The sequence below is a fragment of the Manacus vitellinus genome, unplaced genomic scaffold (genome assembly GCF_001715985.3).
Source record: "Manacus vitellinus isolate BGI_N305 unplaced genomic scaffold, ASM171598v3 scaffold_28_pilon, whole genome shotgun sequence".
In the NCBI taxonomy this organism is placed as follows: domain Eukaryota; kingdom Metazoa; phylum Chordata; class Aves; order Passeriformes; family Pipridae; genus Manacus; species Manacus vitellinus.
The window spans coordinates 9,626,563-9,638,907 of record NW_021940122.1 but is presented as its reverse complement, the minus strand read 5'-3'; the positions used below and the strand labels follow the sequence as shown (position 1 = coordinate 9,638,907).

At 49.5% G+C, this 12,345-nt stretch overlaps 1 protein-coding gene across 1 annotated transcript; it reads left to right on the top strand.

Moving 5' to 3' along the window:
• Window positions 1-159: 159 nt before the first annotated feature.
• Window positions 160-6,269, top strand: NOP2 (NOP2 nucleolar protein). The gene is made up of 16 exons (XM_029960707.1): window positions 160-282; window positions 357-397; window positions 474-565; window positions 1,667-1,932; window positions 2,218-2,261; window positions 2,427-2,623; window positions 3,425-3,624; window positions 3,728-3,817; window positions 3,897-3,984; window positions 4,081-4,221; window positions 4,393-4,532; window positions 4,802-4,891; window positions 5,170-5,292; window positions 5,377-5,474; window positions 5,572-5,702; window positions 5,811-6,269. Exons 1-16 carry the CDS (start codon window positions 181-183, stop codon window positions 6,065-6,067), a joined length of 2,100 nt encoding a protein of 699 aa, XP_029816567.1. The 5' UTR covers window positions 160-180; the 3' UTR covers window positions 6,068-6,269.
• Window positions 6,270-12,345: the final 6,076 nt, after the last annotated feature.

Genomic DNA, 12,345 nt, shown 5'->3' with positions numbered 1-12,345 from the left:
TCCCACGTGTCCCGGGGGGCGGGCGGTGCTGCCGACGTTGCCGTTGCGGACCAATCAACGCGCAGGAGCGGCGGCTCCGACCAAATGGGCGTGCGGCGGCGTGCGCGTGCGCGGTGCGACGGGGGAGCCGCACAGTGCGGTGGCGGCGGTCGCGGAGGCGCGCGGAGAGCGGGCGCGGCCATGGGGCGGAAGCTCGATCCCACAGGAAGGAGAAGCGCGGCCCCGGGCGCAAAGGCCCGCAAGCAGCGCGGGGCCGAGGTGGAGCTGGCCGCTCCTCCGCAGGTAAGTCCGGCCCGAGCAGGCCCGCGGCCGCCCCACGGCGCCCGGGCCGCCTGACGCCGCGTGTCTTCCCGCAGAGCGGAGACGGCAGGAGAAAGCTTCAGTCACGGAGAAAGAGGTGAGGGGGGCGAACCGGCGGGGCGGGGGAGCCGGGCCGGGGCCGGGGCTGATCGCCGCTTCCCCTCCCGATCCAGGGCTGCGAAAGAGGCGGCTGGAGCGGGCAGTGGCCCGGCGGGGAAGAGGCCGCTCGGAGCAGGAGGAGGAGGAGGAGGGCGGGAGCCGGCAGGTGAGTGGGAGCGGGGTCCGAACCGGGGTGACGGGCCCATAGCCCATCTGTCCTGCTGCTCCCCGGGGTATCCCCACCACCACAGTCAGGCTATGACCTCTTACGGCACGGGACAGGTGGAATTTCATTATTTTAAGTCATGAAGTCATAGAATATCCTGAGTTGGAAGGGACCCACAAGGATCATCGAGTACAACTTCTGGCCTGGACCAGACCGTCCCCAAGAATCACATCGTGTGGCTGAGAGCAATGAACTCTGTAAGGCTTGGTTCTGTGACCACTGCCCTCGGGAGCCTCTTCCCATGCCCAACCACCCTCTGGTTGAAGAACCTTTTCCTAATATCCAACCTAAACCTTCTCTGACACAACTTCAGGCCATTCCCTTGGGTCCTCTCACTGGTCACCGCAGAGAGGAGATCAATGCCTGTTTCTCCTCTTCCTCTCACAAGGAAGTTATAACTGCAGTAATGTCTCCCCTCAAGTCTCCTCTTCTCCAGGCTGAACAGACCAAGTGATCTCAGCTGCTTCTCATACGGCTCAAGGCCCTTCACCATCTTCATGGCCATCCCTTGGATGCTCTCTAATAGATAATAACAATGAATTCTACCTGATTTCTGGTGGTTGCCATGCCAGGCAGCAGTGCTGTCTGAAGAACTAGTAAAAGGTCTCTCTTCTATGTGCTAAATCCATTTCTGACTTATCCTCCCTTCACAGCAAGGTTATTGCAGGCCGGTTGTGTAGCTGAGGTTTTTAAATCGCTGTGTTATGCCCTGTGTAGCCCAGGAAGCTGTTGCAGTAGGAAGAAGGAAGGATAGACAAAGATTTGGGAAGGAGGGCACTGTAATATGTCAGAGGAAATACCATAAGAATTTTGTAGCAGTGCTTTAGTTTGGTAGTTCTAGTTAGATTTCCCTATGGTTTCACTAGGGGAAACATGAGAATATGCCCTTCTTTATGGTTGAGATTTGGAGAGCAAGCAGTCCCTTCTCTTGGACAGGCAGCTCAGGACTCAGATGAAGGCCTTTTTGTATAACAACTGGAAAAACAGAGCAGCTGCTTTTGGGAATAATCCCTAATTTTTACCTGCTTTTTCTGTCCATAGTTAAAGAGCAGGTGTCCACACAGGAGAAATGTGCCATAAAGGCAGCAGGACAAACCACTCGTGGCCGATCTGGCTTCAGTGATGACAATTCAAAATGGCTGGCTCCAGCCAAAGCCAAGAAAATCCAATCTAAAGGAAACCATGTGGAGTTATCCAGCGATGGTGAGGTGGAAGAGGGCAACTGGGAGATGGAGGAGGAGGAGGAGGATGGGAGCAGCGAGGAGATGGTCGATGATTACGGTGCCTCATCATCAGAAGAAGAAGAGGTAGGAACTTTTTGCTCGTAATTCTACAAGGAATACTTGATGTTGCTGGCTGAAAGGACCCATCAGGCCTGGGGAAAAAGGATGGTTTTACTGGGGGGGGGCAGGATGGTGAGGTAGTGGAGAGATTTCCCCTTCTTCCTTTCAAAAGAACAATTTCAAGTTTAGTAGCATAACATTAAGTGCTTTTGTTTGTTGTCCTTTTTAAACAGAGCAAGTAAATTTCACAGATGGTGGGAAGTAAGGGAGCAACTGTGGATGCTTCATTAATCTTTTGTCTCTGTTTAGTTGCTGCCTATTGAAAAAGCTGCCCTGAAGCAGAAGCCTGACAGGTGAGGATATGAGAACATCACCAGGCTCCAGAGCCTTCCCTGGCTAGATGAGGAGCCTGTGTTGTTTATTCTTCCACCCTTTCTGCCATCTAAGAAGTGGTAGTTGTGAAGTGTCTGTGTGATTCTCTCCTTGTGTAAAGCATCTATCCCGTTCTTTGTCCTTAGGGAAGGCCTCAGTGAAGATGACAGTGAAGAGGAAGAGGAGGAGGAGGAGGAGGAGGAAGAGGAGGAGGAAGAGGCAGCAGAGACAATAGACAGACAGAAAATGGGACAGAAGGAGGAAGAGAACCCAGATCTGCAGCTCAACCTAGATATAGATGAACAATTTAAACTGCCATCTAATGAAGAGATTGAAAAAGAGAATATCCTTTTTATCTGTGACATCCATAAGCCATAGGCATGCAGCACGGGGCCTGGATACAATCAAAGAGCTTCACTTGGACTTTTATCATGCATATTGCTTAGCAAGAGGGTTTGTGCGTGACAATGTATTTTTAGTTGAGCTGTCCTAATAGATAGTATATAATGCTGTGCTTCTGTACAGCACAGTTATGAAATCTCTTACACCCTATATGGAGCTTGGAGCCTGTCCTAATTTCTTTTCTAGTCCTAAATACATATGGATATCTTATCATGTAGTTTGTTTCTCTCTACCCTGATTTGCCTGGCAGGTGTTTGTGTAACCCATTCCTAGAGCCTCTGATGACAGCAATTCCAGCATCCAAAGTGCTTGCTCCTGGACTTTGGTGATTTTAATTTCCTGCCTCCCAGTACAATTTAATCCTGTCTCTTCTCGTTCCCCTCTGTATCCCTTGGTTGCCCTTGGGGAACTTCTAGTCTCCTTTCTGATACAGATAATGTTTTCACTATTAAAAAACTTCTTTTGTTGGATCTTTTTATTTTTCCTATTCTTTTTCTGTTTATCTAAAAGTAACCAACCCAATTCTTTTAAACACCTTGTAGTCCTGCCTTGGGAACTTTTTTGTCCAGTTCCATCCTTTGATTCCCTGCTCTGCTGAGTTCTGCTGAGAGGGTGTATTCCCACAAAGCCTTTCTGGCACATGTGCTGTTGTGGTGCGCGAGTCCTGCACGACTCATTGTACTTGTAAAGAGCCTCTGTGAGGGTTTCGTGTCTGTTCATGATTCCTTAATGGTTTTCCCACCTGCTGAGCCGCCCGACCTGCACGTCATTCACCAGCGCATCAAGGGCAACATGGAGGTGCTGCAGGACTTCGTGGTGAGGCGGGAGGAGGGACGCACGCGGCAGGAGTACTTGGCGTTGCTGCGCCGGGACATGGCTGCCTACTATTCCTACAGTGATTTCCTGCTCATGAAGCTCATGGACATCTTCCCACTCCCTGAGGTGGGATCCTGCCCTTCCCATAGCTTTGTTGACTGGTGAGGATTTGGCTGCCTCCCTGGGTCTTCATTTTTTGTCCGTATTCTCTGCCCCTTCTTTCACCCAGCTGATAAACTTCCTGGAAGCCAATGAGGTTCCCCGCCCTGTGACTATTCGCACCAACACACTGAAGACACGGCGACGGGACCTGGCGCAGGTGAGCAGGAACCAGGGGTTGTCTCCTGCACCTCCTGTCACAGGAAGCGGTGTTTCAGTCCCTTCTCCTTGTCTTGCAGGCTCTGATCAACCGTGGCGTGAATCTTGATCCCTTGGGGAAGTGGTCAAAAACAGGACTTGTTATTTATGACTCCTCTGTGCCCATCGGTGAGATCACCCTTCCAGCTGTAGGGCCGAGCTGACCCGCTCTGGCTTCCCTTTCTATCACGTGTCATCTTCTTTTGTTCTGCCTTCCTTGCTCAGGTGCCACCCCTGAGTATCTGGCTGGACACTACATGCTGCAAGGAGCCTCCAGTCTTCTCCCTGTCATGGCTCTGGCTCCACAGGAGAACGAGCGCATCCTGGATATGTGCTGTGCCCCAGGAGGCAAGACCAGCTACATAGGTACCGCCCTGGAGCCTTGGGAGGGATGCTCTGTGATGAGTTTCCACTGGTCTATACAGAAATGGGAAATAGAGGGGGACTGAATTTAAGGAAAGGAGGGGGTAGCAGTCCCTACAGACCAAAGCGTGGGAGGTTTGCAGCCCCTTGCTGATGTGTTTTGCCCTCTGTCAGCTCAGCTTATGAAGAACACAGGTATGATCTTGGCCAACGACAGCAACGCCGAGCGGCTGCGCAGTGTGGTAGGGAATCTGCATCGGCTGGGAGTCACCAACACTGTCGTGAGTAACTGCGATGGACGCCAGTTCCCCAAGGTATGCTCCTGCCTGTTTTGAGGTGTCTTTACCATGCTTACCTAGACCTGTTGTGATGTCCCCTTAGTAAAGCTGTGTTCTCCAAAGTCACAAGAGGATGAGCAGAGCTGCTGGGGAGTGTGTTTGGTATTTGAAACAGAGGCAGGAAGATGGACAGGGAGGAGGGAGGAATCTTTCCTGCCTTCCTAGTCTTCTGGTTCCTGTTCTAGTCTTGGTCTTGTTCTGAGTCCCCACTGTGAGTGTAATTCCAAATGTACTTCTGCCTGTAGGTGCTTGGAGGGTTTGACCGTGTCTTGCTTGATGCTCCTTGTAGCGGAACAGGTGTCATTTCCAAGGATCCTGCTGTCAAAACCAACAAGGTGAGTGACCAGTGGGGACTCAAGGATGAGTCATGAGAGGAAGGACTTTGGGACAGCTTTTTTCTTGAGAGATGCCTGCAATAGAGACACTGATTTTTCCATCTCCTTCCTATTCTGTGTGCCATACCAGAGCTAGTTTTTTGAGATTAGTTCTGCAGAAGATTCCAGAATCTTCTATGTCATGTGTGCTTTGTTCTCCTGTCATGTCTTCCATCCATAGTAGAGGCCTGGGGTTCTTCCTCATGCCTCTGGCATCCTGACCTGTCTTTCTCTTACAGGATGAGAAAGACATCTTGCGCTGTGCTCACCTGCAGAAGGAGCTGATTCTTAGCGCTATAGATTCAGTCAATGCTGCCTCAGAGACAGGGGGCTACATTGTCTACTGCACTTGCTCCATCATGGTAAGTCCCTTCCACGCTCTTCTGCGGTCACCTCACCCTCAGGGGACTGGTGAGTTTTGGATCCTAATGCTTAGCCCCTGGCAGGTGGAGGAGAACGAGTGGGTTGTGGATTATGCCCTGAAGAAACGCAACGTCCGTTTGGTGGCCACGGGCCTGGACTTTGGCAAGGAAGGCTTCACCAGGTGCGTGTCAGGTCACAAGCTGCACAGGTGACTGTTCCCTAGTGGCCAGGCTTGAGCAGAGGTATTCTATCAGTTCTTACCCCACTTCCTCCCCCAGGTTCAAGGACCGTCGCTTCCACCCCTCCCTCAAGTCTACGCGGCGTTTTTATCCCCACACACACAATATGGATGGGTTCTTCATTGCCAAATTCAAGAAATTCTCTAATGCCATACCCCAGGCACAGAAAGGTAATGTAGTGCTGGAACTTGGCTGAGTTGCCCAGGGCTGCTCTCACATGCTCCTTCCCCTGCAAAAGCCATGGGGATGCTTCTTACAGTGCCTTTCTCTCCTTTCAGATGAAGAACCTGCTGCAGAAGCAGCAACTCTGTCTGCTGTCCCTGAGACTGTTGTGGAACCTCCACCAAAAAAGAAGAAACTTGAGGGATCAAAAGCTGACAAAGAGCAGAAGCTGCCACAACCAACTTTGAAGAAGAAACATTCATTGCAGGCACAGAGGAGACCCTTAAAGGCTGTCCGGCCTTCTCCCAAAATGATGCGTCCTAAAATCCCTACCAGGAAGAAGAAACATAGAGTGAAACCGAATGGACAGTGAAAGGAACTGCTTTTCCAGGTGTTGGTCCCTTCCTCAGAGAGCAAAGGCTGCTGCAGCTATGTGTGTACCACCACTGTGCTACTCTGTGCAGATCATCTCTGCAGCTCTGGACACCTGGGACAGCGATAGCCTCCTTTGCTCCTTTCCCTCTGCATCAAGGACTGATGCACGGACCCATTAAAAGTTTTATATTCTTGCTCAAGTCTTGTCCTTTTCCCTTAAACATGGAGTACATTCTGAAACATTCTCTTGAGCAGGGAATTCTGCCATGTCCCCCCTTACTCTCCTTCCACTCCATGCTGATGCCCTGGCATTTTTGGTGTCTGTCCTTATCCCCTGCGATGTGGATGTTTGTGAAGAAGCAGTGGGAGTTGAAATCCTAGCTCCCTGCAGGAAGGCTGTATTATGTGGTGCCTGTCCAGCTGAGTGTGTTGTCAGGCTGGAGCTCCTAGGCACTGGTCCTATGCTGTTCCCTAGTTCCCCATTGTCACTAAGTGCTACCAGTTCACTGTTGTGACTGTCCCCATTTCACCCTTTTGCTGGTCCCCAGCAGTCTCTTGGTTCTTGGCCTCCCAGACTGGAGCAGGGATCGCTGTTGGTTCTGGAGCTGTACAGTCATGTTTCTTTTTGCTTGTTTGTTTACACAAATGTGGCTGTTTCTCCTCAAGACATACCAAACAGTGGTCTGGGCTGTTTCTATTTAAACATCACCCTAGGTCCCTTTCTGTTGTCAGTGTGAGGAATATTCTCTTTGGTTCTTGTCTCCAGTGAATAAATCTTTTTCTAGAGACAATTCCTTAATAGTAAGTTTTCTAAGTGTGCTTAGAAAAGTCTTTTGTTCTACCACAGCGTGCATGGAGTTGGGTGTGTAACAGACCTGAGGCATATCTCTTGCTTCTGTAATTCTCTCACTAGCTCAGCCCACAGAAGGCTTTACCTTGATTTTTTTTTCCTTGCCAAGCTTTGAGTTCATGGGAGAACTTGAGCTGTTTCAGTGTTTGGTGTTAAGGACAGCTGAATGCAGTGGGCTGTAAGACCTAGGGAATTTTTCTGTCCTGGTCTGCTATGCTACATGTGAGACTGCAGCTTTCCCATGTTACCAGGTTCAGCAAGTGGTTCAGAACCCCTGTCAGACACACACATGCACTACTGATGCAAGCTGGCACAGACCAATGAGCAGAAACTGAGGAAAACTACTGTGGTGAGTACCCAGGGAAACAGACAGCACTCATAAAGCATGAATAACAAAAGAGGCCTAACCCTGTTCTTAATCCCTGGCCCATGAAACTTAGACCATACCTAGTGGATTGTCTGCCCTCACTTTCATGGGTTGCTGGTAGCTGGTCCTCAGACCTCTTTTCCTACTTCCAGGCTAGTCCAGGTTGCAGTGAGCTAACACATCACCAACGTGCATACGTGCAGAGGAAACAGCTGGGATTAGTTTAATACAAGGCCAGGACAGATGGTGGTAATCAGGAGCAGGGCTCAGCCAGAGGGGCATGCTGACCAGCAGCCATTCTCTGTGTGACTGGCTCCTTCTATTTATTCCTTGTCTCCATTTCCCATTTCCCATATTCACTTCTCCCTGATTTAGCTTGATGCCTCCCTTTCCCCTCCTTCAATCCTTCCCCAAAACATCCCATAGTAAGTTTTCCTCCCATAATCTTCCTTAACACGTTGCATGATAAAGTTTACACAGTCACACACCCTCAAACAGCCCATCATAAATTTGCTCCTTCCCACGAAGCTCATGATAAAACTGCCTTTTTATCAGTTGCAAAGTTTCTGGCTGAAGCTCTTCAAGGTTGCATTTGAGTGGTTCCTGTAGTGGTTCAATCTCTGTGTCTCAGGAGTCCTGGTCTTTGTTGCAGCCCTGGTTATCTTCTGCTTTTTAGGGTTTGTCTATCTGTGTATTTCATTTACTATAACTCTGGTTGGGGGGGTGGGGCTGAATGTCGTTTTGTATTGAATAGCCATTAAACAAATATCTTTGTAGTTGAATATTACTTTTTTCCCATGCTTCCCAGTGAATTAGGGCAGAGAGGAGCCTCTGAATGCAACTGTCTCAATCCAGCTTTGTGTGGTGAGGTCTGGGTTGCCAGATATATGAGGGAAGTTTTCTGGTGTCTTTCAGAATAATTAAATAAATGCTGAAAGAGAAGAAATTATTGCTTCAATACTGCATTTCTAGTGCCCCCCATCTGAATAAAGATTGTAAAACTGGGAAATGTTCAGAGAGGACAAATACATCCTAAGTTATGGAATGGTTTCAGTGGAAGAAACAGCTAGAGCCTCTTAGAGCCTGGAAAAAAGACCACGTGGAAAGAACTGATATTACAGTGTGTAAAGTTGTTAGTGGCGTGGAGAAGATGCACAGAGAACAACTGCTTGCTCTTTTCCAACGAACACAAAAAATGAAAACCCTAGGGTCCATCAAATGCACCAAAAGTATAGGTAGCCATGAAACTCCTTTCTGCAGGATACAGTGGATGTTAGCAACTTATACAGGTTGAAAACCCAGCTGTATGCACAAGGAAAAATGGTTTTTGTAATGGTTGGTAAACACAACTGACTCAGTACATCCACAAGCTGTGAACTGCTAAAGCCTGGAGAGCGTTGTGAGGAGGGATCACTGCCCACTTACCCTGGTCACAAACTCCTCTGTCCTCATCCTGCACTGGAAACTGGTATCTGGGCTTAGATGGACTATGGGTCTGCCCCAGCTTTGTGGCTCTTGCATCCCTGGGAGGTGGTCCCACTGCTGTGCCTGCTCCTCGGTGCACTCAAGGTTGAGTCCTGAGTGCTGCCTGGCACCTCGTTTCCCTCAGCTGGGCCCTTGCCACAAAAAGCTTTGCACTGCGTGTGGGAACAGGAGCTTCCAGGTAGTCTGAATCTTGCCTCTTCTCCTCCAGCCTTTTTTTCCAGTTCTAGGTTTCCCCTTTTAAGGAGTGATGAAATACAGGATTTTAGCATACAAGTCAAAACTCAAACCATATGGCAATCTTCCAGCTACAGGGCAACTTGTACCTGGAAGGGCTTTTACCTCTGGCCAGCCATGGGTCTGTCCTTTCAGGAGCGATGCTAACCTGTCCCACTTTGCTGCTGCTGCCTGTCAAGATCTCTACGCTAACCTGCAGTCTTGGCTTGAGAATCAGTTTATCTTGATAACCCCAGCAGCAGGGAGAGAATGCTCGTGGTTGGGATCCCAACATAACTGGTTTCTAGTGGATCTCCAAATTATGTCAATCACCTCTGAAAGGTGGGAACAGCTGCTGGCTTAGCTGTGTCAATAAAACTTCCTTCTTGCTGAGCATCGTTCCATTCTCTTGGCATGCCTTCTGTTATAGCTGGGAAGAGATAGGGGAGATTTTCAGCTCTCTTTGGTGGTTTGCTCCCCTTCTGTTCTTTATTTCAGCCATTATAGTTATCACTGCTCAGAGAGGTAATGTTGAGTGTGGCATTGAAATGCTGCCATCGAGCTTCAGAGGCGGTACTGGGGAGGCAACAGCTGGGGATGAAGCTTGGTGGCTTCTCTCTGCTTTCTGGTACAAGGCTGCTGGTCACATTAGACTTGTGTTTGCAGCTGCCTTGTTACTGTAGGAATCTTTTGTTACCTGAAAGCTGAGATTTCTGGAAAACGTGACTGCTGGATCACCTTTCAGTACCTTCCTTTAATGTATTTTAGTATCTGAAAGCTGCTGATAATGTGGCTTGTGAGAGCTGAGGCAGAGCAAAGCAAGAACTGAGGCAAAGCAAAGACTGAAAGCAGATCTGAGGGGTAAAAACGCTGTCATAAATTAAAAGCTGGTTGGGAGAAGTCAGCATAATGTGTCATGATATCTGTTCCACTGTACTGTGCACAATCCTTCTCCCCAAACAGAGAGTCTATTGGAGAAGCCTTATCAGGATACAATGAAGACGGCCAGCCAGCAGCTCCTGCCTGCCAGGCTCCGGAGTGCTGCCAGCTCACCTCTGCAAGACAGGAGGGAGAGGTAGGGCACTGTGCTGCTGCACCTTTGGCGTGTTAGAAGGCAAACAAAAACTTCTGGGGACAGTGGTGCATAATGGAAAGAAGAGACTCGAGCAGCATTGTGTGTCGGTCACTAATTCCAGTGATGTCATATGCTGTAATGTCTGTTCTATGCTGGGCAGGCAGCCTGCAGTTGTATTGTCTCGTGTCTGGATGTATCCACAGGAAGGGACTGAAATCCCACACTGCATGTTTCAGAGACTTGGGTGTAAAATTTGTATCTCTGAGCACACACTGTATTATACATAACACCCATGGATACATACACTTTTGTAGGGGCTGAATCCACAAATGACCAAGGTCCCATCAGCAGGCTTTGCTCCCCCAGGCTGTCCATCTCTGCTAGGGAGGATACGGAGAGCTCCCAAAGAGGTTGTCTCTAAGTCCCACCTGTGTGATGGAATCAGTGGGGAACTGCTGAGAAGGTAAGGTCAATTAGGCCCTGGGCTCTTGGCTGTAGCGCCTAGAACTGCCTTCACATGAAGACCTGCCTCCAAAACTCCCTCCTGGACTGGTGGTTTTTAGAAGAAAATCCCTTCCCTCCTTTGCCATTAGACACGTATTATTCTGTGTGTTGGTAACTCTGGCGATCACCCAGCTGCTGTTGGTAGCTGTTCCTCTGTGCCAATTTATTCATATTTGCACCCAAATCCAGGCAGCTGACAGGGCTGATGGCTTTGCTAGGCAGCTAGGTACCCAAAAGTTGTGTGTTCATTGCAGCATCTGCCTCTGTTTGTGGATAGAAGCAATTTTAGGGGTCAGACTTGGAGAGTTTACACTGAAACGTTCCAGCAGTGTGGTGCAAGGGAGAAGGTACCACTGAGGTACTCAGAGGGAAGGAGAGCAGGGAGATGAGGTATAGACACACTGATGAGATGTAGCCTTAAAAGAAAGAGCCTCCATGAAAGCTGTGGAGCTAATTTGAACAGGTTTCACCTCTGAAGCACATTTGCAAGGAGGATGCATTAGCTAGCAAGAGGTTCTGAGATCTGGGAGAGCAGGAGCATCGCAACGTGGCAATGGATGTTATAGCTAGGCAAATCCAAATGAGGCATGTGATTTTAATAGGGCATTAGCCACCTGGGGAATCTACCTTCATTTTTCCACAGACGCTAATGGTAGAAGCTCAATCTCTTTTTACTGTGCTGTCAGCAATTAGAGACACAGTCCCACACAATTACTTGACCTGAGCTACAAAAATTTGCACTATCTGTTTTGCACAGGGTCAGAAAAAGCAATGCTTCTTTCTTGGCCTTAAAATCCGTGGAAGTAAGATAAACATCAGCATGTTTGTGAATAAGTGTATATTTTTACAATGGCTACAGGGATGATTTTAAGAGCTGTGGTGAGGAGCTCTGCATGTCAGCAGGTATGGTCCAGCAGTGCCACTGCTGACCCTGAGCTGATAAAGTGGGGGCGGAAGCTGGAGAGGTGCTTTCTAGGTGAACAAAGAAGGGAAGATGAGGAGAAGGAACTCTTGTGCTGCAGTGAGATTGAGGTCCAGTGGAGGGGTGCTGTGGTCCCCTGGGTAGCAGGATTTTCTCTAGGTTCTGGGCTTCCTCAGGAGTGACTAAAGTTGGCCCTTTGCCCTAGCCATCTTCTGTGTCAGTAGGAATCCTTTACTCAGCAAGTATCCCAAGCAAGGGAAGTCAGAAAAAAAAGGAGGCTCCATACTGCCCTGTCATTTCCAAGAGACAGCAGGAGTGTTGGTGGGAAGAGGTGCTGTAGGTCTGTAGCTCCATCCCTGCTTGTACACAGGACTGCCCCAGCACTAGGTCACATCGCTGTGGATTTGCATAGCTGAGCCCTGAGAACCACCACGGATGGAGATCCCACCACCTGCTCCAGCACTGTGCTAGCCTCCTGGTGGAAAAGCTTTCCCTGATGGATGGCAATGCCTTCCTTCACTGGCATTTCATTAATCATCTCCGTGTGCCAGGTTTCCCTATCAGGACAGGAGCAGGCCAAGCAGAGCTTGGGAAAGCACTTGCTCCACCGTTTGTGGCATTGCTCTTGCCTGTGCTCCCTGCTGGCTGCATGCAGCAGCAGATCACCCCTGCCTGACCCTGCTCACCTGGGTGCAACAGGTATGGAGGGGTAAAATCAGGAGTGCGTGCAAGAGGAGGATGCTGGCAGAAAACGCGGCTGCCAGGCGTGCAGGCAGGCTGTGGCAGCCTGGGGGGCGGGTGAAGGGACGTCAGTGACTGTTAAATGGGCATGTGCTGGGAGGTCTCCGAGCTGGAGCTGC

Excerpts from the sequence above, each read along its gene's own strand:
- NOP2 (XM_029960707.1), top strand. The coding sequence starts at position 181 with ATGGGGCGGAAGCTCGATCCCACAGGAAGGAGAAGCGCGGCCCCGGGC. Across the intron at positions 1,933-2,217 it reads CATCATCAGAAGAAGAAGAG|TTGCTGCCTATTGAAAAAGC; the intron begins GTAGGAACTTTT and ends GTCTCTGTTTAG. Across the intron at positions 4,892-5,169 it reads CTGCTGTCAAAACCAACAAG|GATGAGAAAGACATCTTGCG; the intron begins GTGAGTGACCAG and ends TTTCTCTTACAG.